This window comes from Myxine glutinosa, chromosome 2, assembly GCF_964187855.1.
Source record: "Myxine glutinosa chromosome 2, kmMyxGlut1.1, whole genome shotgun sequence".
Classification (NCBI taxonomy): Eukaryota; Metazoa; Chordata; class Myxini; order Myxiniformes; family Myxinidae; genus Myxine; species Myxine glutinosa.
The window spans coordinates 19,967,149-19,975,935 of NC_136262.1; the positions used below are offsets into that span (position 1 = coordinate 19,967,149).

Below are 8,787 nucleotides of genomic sequence, written 5' to 3' on the forward strand. Positions count from 1 at the left end.
ATCGGAGCGGCCGCTCGCGCAGCGCGCGCTTCCCATTGGCCGCAGCGGTTCGCACACGCGATCCTCGCCTCGCGTGCATTGCAACACCGACCCCTCCCAACGCTCAACTAACCCGACAACGACATAGCCCAACCCAAGTGGGCTCGACAAGGAATGCACCGTGAATTAAAACGTAGCCGCTAACAGACTACACAGTTTGAAGGCTCCACGTAGCTGCATTCATTCGCTGGTACATAAGAGACTCAGCTCTCCCTACGTCCTCTTCTTGGACACGTCGCACTCTCCTCGGACTCTCATTATCCAGCAGCGCTAACAATGGCCCCGAAAACACGTTCGAGGGTTATGTGGCTTCAAGTGGAAAAAACAACAACCCTCCGCAGTTTGGATGGGGTTGGGGATGCAGGAGGGTTGGGTGGGGTTTGCTAAAGCACCATAGTAGATGTGATGTTTAACTATATATAATATGTCTAGTGCATCTTTGAGCTACTCCACCCTTACCCTCCCCCCTCGGGAAAAGAAACATAAATAATTTCCTCGACAATCTGCCTGTGCGTTTTGTTACGCGAGATTCCCAGAGCCTGGAGACAAGAATGCTCCGGTTCCCCGCAGCTCTGTCCCAACTTGTGGGCCCGCCGTCGGGTAGGGGTGTGGGGTAGCTTGGGGGGGGGGGGGGGGAGGTGGGGAGGTTGTTATGGGGGAGGAAGGGGGAGGGGGGACGACGCTCCGACCACCATTCCCAGGCGATGGGAAAACAGTTTTTGCCTTCGCACAGAACGTGGCCCCGTGTAATGTATTATTAGCAGATACAATTATCACTTAACGGGATATGTGCTCGCCGTCCGTGGCGCTGGGCTTCTTGTTCACGAGGGTGTAAAATGAGTTAGCGTCGCGGATTCCATGCCCGTCCGGGACCTCGAGTCGCCGTCGCCGCCGTCGCCGCGCTCCGCTTCCTCAACATCAGCTGTTGCGGAAAATGTCCGGCCGCGCGGCGCCGCAACTTTCCCGTAACGAACGATCATCTCGGAATGGATTATAACTATAATGACTGCGCCCAATGAGGTAACGGTGCGAGACGCCAGTTTGGTCACTTGGATTTGATATTTTTTTCTCTCTCTTCCCATTAAATTTATTCCAATTGCATCGGCTCTTTTTGTTGAAGTTGCTCGCGACGATAACCGCGCGGCTATTGTGACGTCACCTGGGCGATTGATCCGCGAGCCGGACGGATAAGCGCGACTTTACAAGATGGCCAGTTACTTTGAGCGATAAGAGGGTGGGGGCTTGTGATGATCATAGCGGGTTCGCAGGGACAAAGCGCGTGTTTTGGGACAGGTCGTGCGCCTGGCGCCGCCACCGCTTGGCACTGAGCAAACTTTATGCAAATAAGTTTTGTGGAAGCAGCTGCGAGTGAAAGGGCGCCTCTCGGTAAATGTTTCGAGCCGTCGGAACCGATAGCGAGCGCTTTTCGTGCGTCTCGCGTCCGTGCTTTTAGGACGCGGAGGCCGCTGACTCGCGTCGGTGGCCCTTTTTCTCAAGACGGGCGGACGAGACTAGACCTTGATGGTGCCGAGGCGGCGCGGCGTCGGGCACCACGATGTCTGTGATGAGCGGCGCCGCCGGGGGAGAGGAAGGCAACAGCAACGCGGTCGATGCGTACGATAGCGGAGACGACTGGGAAATCGGCGTCGGCGATCTGATCATCGACTTGGACGCGGATCTCGAGAAGGATCGTCAGAAGCTGGAGCAGAGCGCGGCCGGGACTCGCGGGAAGGAGGCGCCGGGAGAGTCGCCCGCAGGCATGAAGCTGCCGACGGCGCCCGGAGAGGGCGCGGAAAGGGCGGGCAAGAGCAAAATGAAACGCAACAAGAGCGCAAAGAGTGCGTCGCAGCAGCAACAACAACAACACCAACAACAAAGTCAACAGCAGCAGCAGCAACAACAAGAACAACAACAAGCAACACAGACTCACGGCGCCGGGCCCAAGAAAGCGGAGGCGCGCGTGGTAAACCCGACCGGTGCGAACGCTACGAGTACGACCTGCGGCCGGCAGGGCAAGGCCACGCGCACCGCGGGCACCAAGAGGGACAAATGCAAAGCGCAGGCGGCCAGGACGAGCCACGGCGGTGCGTCGTCGGCGTCCGCGGGTCGCACGGCCCTGCAGGCCACGCTGGTCGTGCTGCAGCAAGAGCGCGGCCATGGCGCGCACGAGGAGGGGCGCGGGGAGGAGCCTCGCGCGGCCAAGAAGGTCAAGACTGAGAAGGTAAACTCGTCCGGCTCCCTCCGTCTCCTTACTTACATCCAAACTTTCCTCTCCCCCTTCACACCCGTTTCTCCTCTCCAGACGTCTCGTTATACTTGGTTGACTTGTGATCAGATTTCGTGCGGCGCCATAAACGTGCTTGTGCTTTGTGGTGCCGCCCGTGCAGCTTCGTTTTGCTTCCTCCTATGGTCTTGCTTCCCCACATGGTCTTGCTTCCTCCCATGGGCTTGCTTCCTCCCATGGTCTTGCTTCCTCCCATGGTCTTGCTTCTTCCCATGGTCTTGCTTCCTCCCATGGTCTTGCTTCCTCCCATGGTCTTGCTTCCCCCCCATGGTCTTGCTTCCTCCCATGGTCTTGCTTACTCGCATGGTCTTGCTTCCCCCCATGGTCTTGCTTCCTTGCATGGTCTTGCTTCCTTGCATGGTCTTGCTTCCTCCCATGGTCTTGCTTCCTCGCATGGTCTTGCTTCCTCGCATGGTCTTGCTTCTCCCCATGGTCTTGCTTCCTCCCATGGTCTTGCTTCCTCCCATGGTCTTGCTTCCTCGCATGATCTTGCTTCCTCCCATGGTCTTGCTTCCTCCCATGGTCTTGCTTCCTCCCATGGTCTTGCATCCTCCCATGGTCTTGCTTACTCCCATGATATTGCTTCCTCCCATGGTCTTACTTCCTCCCATGCTCTTGCTTCCTGGCATGCTCTTGCTTCTTTTGCGAGTCAACATCACCTGATTGTTGATGTTATTGTAAGATCGTGTATCTTTTTGTTTGTATTGCTTAGTTTATGCAATCGTGATGCAAATATGCCAGGACCATTTTGAAAGTGTAATCAGGTTTTGATGGCTTTTGCTGCCCCCACCCCAAATATTGGATCTTTTAAGAGATTTTTTTGGTTGTTAAAAATCCTCTTCCTACCTCAATTAATATTTCTTGGCATGAAATGTTTGTTTTTGCTGTTCTTGCTCACATGATGCTTCTTTGATGTATCCAACTTGTGGTTTACCTGTCATAGTCCTTCAATAACCCGATAAGACCGTTGAGTCTTGAACCTTAAGACTGGTTTAGATATAAGGCTTTCACAAATCCACGTGACCACGTGACCAATGTGCACAAATTCACGTGACCACGTGACCAATGTGCATCCACGTGACCATGTGACCTTATGAGTGGTGTGTTTATGTAACATTTTCGTAAGGCTTTCACAAATCCACGCGATCACGTGACCAAGTGCATCCACGCGATCACGTGACCAAGTGCATCCACGCGATCACGTGACCAATGTGCATCCACGTGACCACGTGACCAAGTGCATTCACGCGATCACGTGACCAATGTGCATCCACGTGATCACGTGACCAAGTGCATTCACGCGATCACGTGACCAATGTGCATCCACGCGATCACGTGACCAATGTGCATCCACGTGACCAATGTGCATCCACGTGACCACGTGACCTTATGAGTGGTGTGTTTATGTAACATTTTCGTAAGGCTTTCACAAATACACGTGATCACGTGACCAATGTGCATCCACGTGATCACGTGACCAATGTGCATCCACGTGATCACGTGACCAAGTGCATTCACGCGATCACGTGACCAATGTGCATCCACGCGATCACGTGACCAATGTGCATCCACGTGACCACGTGACCAAGTGCATTCACGCGATCACGTGACCAATGTGCATCCACGTGACCACGTGACCAAGTGCATTCACGCGATCACGTGACCAATGTGCATCCACGCGATCACGTGACCAAGTGCATTCACGCGATCACGTGACCAATGTGCATCCACGCGATCACGTGACCAATGTGCACCCACGTGACCACGCGACCAAGTGCATTCACGCGATCACGTGACCAATGTGCATCCACGTGATCACGTGACCAAGTGCATTCACGCGATCACGTGACCAATGTGCATCCACGTGACCACGTGACCAAGTGCATTCACGCGATCACGTGACCAATGTGCATCCACGTGACCACGTGACCAAGTGCATTCACGCGATCACGTGACCAATGTGCATCCACGCGATCACGTGACCAAGTGCATCCACGCGATCACGTGACCAATGTGCATCCACGCGATCACGTGACCAATGTGCATCCACGTGACCACGTGACCAAGTGCATTCACGCGATCACGTGACCAATGTGCATCCACGTGACCACGTGACCAAGTGCATTCACGCGATCACGTGACCTTATGAGTGGCGTGTTTATGTAACATTTTCGTAAGGCTTTCACAAACCCACGTGACCAATGTGCACAAATCCACGTGACCTTGTGAGTGGTGTGTTGATCATTATGTACCATTTTCTCTTTCTTCATTCTATTTCCCCCCACTATAGATTTTCACTTTTTGATTTCTTCCTATTCACCTCCTGTGAACATAAATCCCTTCATCCTGGAGCTTTGTGGCTGTTTGATGAAATATTCCCATCACATCACTGTTATAACTTTCCTAGTCTGAACTTCAAGTTGCTCTTCATTTGCACGCACGTGACGTGCTCAGGACCAGCCTCAGGACCCTTCGGGGAAAGACCTCCTGTAATGATCAAGGAGGCTTTAGGGTCAGTGGAAAGTCATATAATAATAATATTAATAATAATAATAATAATGGCGATTCTCTTGTGTTTGGCCACAATAACAGTTCATGATGCATTCATGGAATATTTACTAGGAATACGTAGAATTTTCGACGTTTCATCCCTCGAGGTTACGGATCTCTGTTTCTTTCTCCTCCTCAAAACAAAAGATCCTTTTATTTATTTATCTTACTGGCAGAAGTTGTAAAAGTTTCAAGTTAACTTGACAGTTTTGCTTGTTGCATTTAGCTTCAATGTTAAAAAGCCATGACGCCGGATTGGCAAGTAAATGAGAGTGGTGAAGGAGCTGGGGCTCCCACGTCGATCGGAAGAATGGACGCGACAAAAAGCTGGAATTCATCCGAGTTGCTTTATTCAAACCAAACACTCAGGCACTCTGAAAAGCCCGTTTATCGGGCAGCAATATATATACATATTATCCCGGAGCGTTTGCCCAGGAAAGGCGAGAGGGGGCGTGGCCCAGCGTCCTGGCTGCGGTCTGGCAAGTTGAGGGCGAGCCTGCCTGGGCGTCCTGGACGAGCCCGGCATGGTGATCGCTCCGCGTCCTTGATAGGTGCAAGGCGATTGTGAAAACCCAGCGGTAGCCGCTACACACGTCCCCCCAGAATCGACTTGCACCGGCAGGGTCAATTTGAGGGGGGTCCTGATGACCCGGCCGAAGCGACCCCTGGCGGGTCATGGGAGGGGGTCCGGTGTGGTGGTGGGCGGTCGAGTGGGGGGCACCGTGGACGGGGGGCGGCCTCGCCGCGGCGGAAGGGCCACCCGTGGTGGGTGGTCGACGTCCACGTGCGCCGGCTGGAGGCGGTCCACCGCAATCCGGTCCGACCTGCCGCCGATGTCGATGACGAACGACTTGTCGTCCCGTCGCAGCACCCGGAAGGGCCCGTCGTACGGCGGCCGGAGTGGCCCCCGATGTGCGTCGTGATGCACAAAATCATACTCCGCTGTGCGAAGTGCTGGGGGGACGTAGGACTGGGGGTCACCGTGGTGGGATGTTGGCACGGGGGCAAACCGTCGGGCGGCCTCCTGGAGGTCCGAGCGCTGGTGAGCTGCGGACCAGGGACTGGTAGCGTCGGGCACGAATTCGCCCGGGACGCGTAGCGCCTGGCCATAGACAAGCTCGGCGGTGGATGCCTGGAGGTCCTCCTTGGGGGCCGTGCGGAGGCCCAAAAGGACCCACGGCAGCCGGTCGGCCCAACCGCCGTCTTGAAGGCCGGCCATGAGCGCGGCCTTCATGGAGCGGTGGAATCGCTCGCACAACCCGTTTGCTTGGGGGTGGTAGGCCGTAGTACGGTGGAGCTTGACCCCCAGGTTGCGGGCGACCGCGCCCCACAGCTCGGAGGTGAACTGTGGTCCGCGGTCTGACGAGATGTCCACCGGTGCGCCGAAGCGGGCGACCCAGGTGGCGATGAAAGCCTGCGCCACGTCGGCGGTGGTGGTGGAGACGAGGGGAACGGCCTCCGGCCACCTGGTGGTCCTGTCCACCATGGTGAGCAGGTGTGTGAACCCCCGTGACGGGGGGAGGGGGCCCACCAGATCCACGTTGACGTGGTCGAAACGTCGTTCGGGCACGGTGAAAGGTGCCAGCGGGGCCTGGGTGTGTCGGTGGACCTTGGCCCGTTGGCAGGCCGTGCAGGTGCTGGTCCAATCGCGGACGTCCCGACGAAGGCCGTGCCAGACGAATCGCGCCGACACCAGCTTCTGGGAAGCTTTCCGGCCCGGGTGGGAAAGGCCGTGGAGGGAGGCGAAGATGCGGCGTTGCCAGGTGACGGGCACGATGGGGCGAGGCTGGCCTTGGGAGACGTCGCAGAGCAGGACAGTGTCCGCGAAGGGGATGTCGGCCAGGCGGAGGGCCCGTGTCCGCCGCCCGGAGGGCTTGCACCGTGGTGTCGGTGGTTTGGTCCGCCGCCATAAGCGCAAAGTCCACGCCCAGGTGGACCGCGTTCGCGCTGGCCCGGGAAAGACAGTCGGCCACGGCGTTGTTTTTGCCGGCGACGTGCCGGATGTCCGTGGTAAACTCCGACACGGCGGAGAGGTGGCGCTGTTGGCGGGCCGACCACGGCTCCGTGACCTTGGCCATGGCGTAAACCAACGGCTTGTGGTCGACGAACGCCGTGAAAGGTCGGCCCTCCAGGAGGTGGCGGAAATGGCGGACGGCCAGGTGTAGACCGAGGAGCTCCCGGTCAAACGTGCTGTATTTGAGCTCGTTCGGCCGGAGCTGCCGGCTGAAAAAAGCGAGTGGCTGCCAAACCCCGTTCACCCATTGCTCATGTACGGCGCCCACCGTGTAGTCGGAGGCATCCGTGGTGAGGGCGATGGGAGCGTTGAGCACCGGGTGAGTGAGCAGTGTTGCGTCGGCGAGGGCCCGCTTTGAGCTTTGGAAGGCCGCATCCATTGCTGCGGACCAGGCGATGTCGTGCTTGGCCGGCTTGCCCCGGAGGGCTTCGTAGAGGGGCCGCATGAGTTGAGCAGCGCGGGGCACGAAGCGGTGATAAAAATTCACCATTCCCAGGAATTCCTGCAGGGCCTTTATGGTGCGGGGACGTGGGAACGTGGTGATGGCCTCGACCTTGGTTGGCAGCGGCACGGCCCCGTTCTTGGTGATGTGGTGGCCCAAAAAATCAACGGCCGTCGTGCCGAAGTGGCATTTGGCCGGGTTGACGATGAGGCCGTGCTCGCTGAGGCGCCCAAACAGTGTTCGGAGGTGGAGGAGATGCTCGGCCCGGGACGTGCTGGCGACGAGGATGTCGTCCAGGTAAACGAAAAGGAACGGCAGGTCACGCAGCACGCCGTCCATCAAGCGCTGGAACGCCTGAGCCGCGTTCTTGAGACCAAACGGCATCCGCAAGAATTCGAATAAGCCGAACGGCGTGATGACTGCCGTTTTAGGGACGTCGGCCGCCCTGACAGGTACCTGGTGATATCCCCGTATGAGATCAATTTTCGAAAAAATGACCCGTCCCGCCAGACGGGCGGAGAAGTCTTGGATATGCGGGATTGGGTACCTGTCAGGGGTGGTAGTGTCATTGAGACGGCGGTAGTCGCCACACGGGCGCCATCCACCTCCCGGCTTTGGCACGATGTGCAGTGGCGAGACCCACGCGCTATCGGAGCGCCGCACGATGCCGAGGTGCTCCAACGCGTCGAATTCGGCCTTCGCCACGGCGAGCTTGGCTGGGTCGAGGCGGCGGGCCCTGGCGTAGACCGGCGGGCCCGTGGTTGGTATGTGGTGCTCGATCCCATGCCGTACTGCGACGGCCGAAAACGTCGGCCGCGTGAGGGCCGGGAACTCCGTGAGCAGGCGAGCAAACTCGTTCGCCGCCGGAACGGCGCATGCCAGCTCGGTCGGCGCGGAGCTGCTCAATGTGCATACCAGGGAGCTGAAGGTTTCGGCATTGATTAAACGACGCCGTTGGACGTCCACCAGCAGTCCGTGTGCGCAGAGGAAGTCGGCGCCTAGCAGAGCCATGGGCACGTTTGCGGTTACAAACGTCCAAGCAAAGCGTTGGCCGCCGAAGCAGAGGGTGACGTTGCGTGGGCCGAAGGTGCGGATGGTCGATCCGTTGACCGCAACCAAGGAGGGGCCGCAAACCGCGGATTGCCTGTCCTGGTCAGAGGCGGGTATGACGCTCAGTTGGGCGCCGGTGTCGCACAGGAAGCGCCGTCCGGACGCTTTATCCGTGATGAACAGTAAGTTGCCCGTGTGGCCGGCGCTCATGGCTGGTAATGAACGCCGGCCCGGCCGTTTCCCGGCCTGCCGAAGGTGCACGGGGGTCGGCATGTCCGGGCCTTCTGTCCGAACCTGGCATGATAGTAACACCACGCTTGGTCAGGTGGAGGCCCCGGTCGTCGTGCTGGAGGTGGTCGGCTCGGTGTAGCGGCCGCCAATTGCGTCGGCAGTTCGGTCGTCGACCGT

At 57.8% G+C, this 8,787-nt stretch overlaps 1 protein-coding gene across 2 annotated transcripts in view; it reads left to right on the forward strand.

The window, feature by feature from the left end:
• Positions 1 to 734: 734 nt before the first annotated feature.
• The window catches only part of LOC137418562 (zinc finger protein 608), a 234,097-nt gene continuing 226,044 nt past the window's right edge, over positions 735 to 8,787 (forward strand). The window contains exon 1 of one of the 2 annotated variants that reach the window (XM_078773012.1): positions 735 to 2,260. In XM_078773012.1, coding sequence (XP_078629138.1) covers positions 1,595 to 2,260 — 666 coding nt within the window. In that variant the 5' untranslated portion in view covers positions 735 to 1,594. The remainder of the gene's footprint in view (positions 2,261 to 8,787) is intronic. The other variant, XM_078773011.1, reaches the window with a different exon arrangement.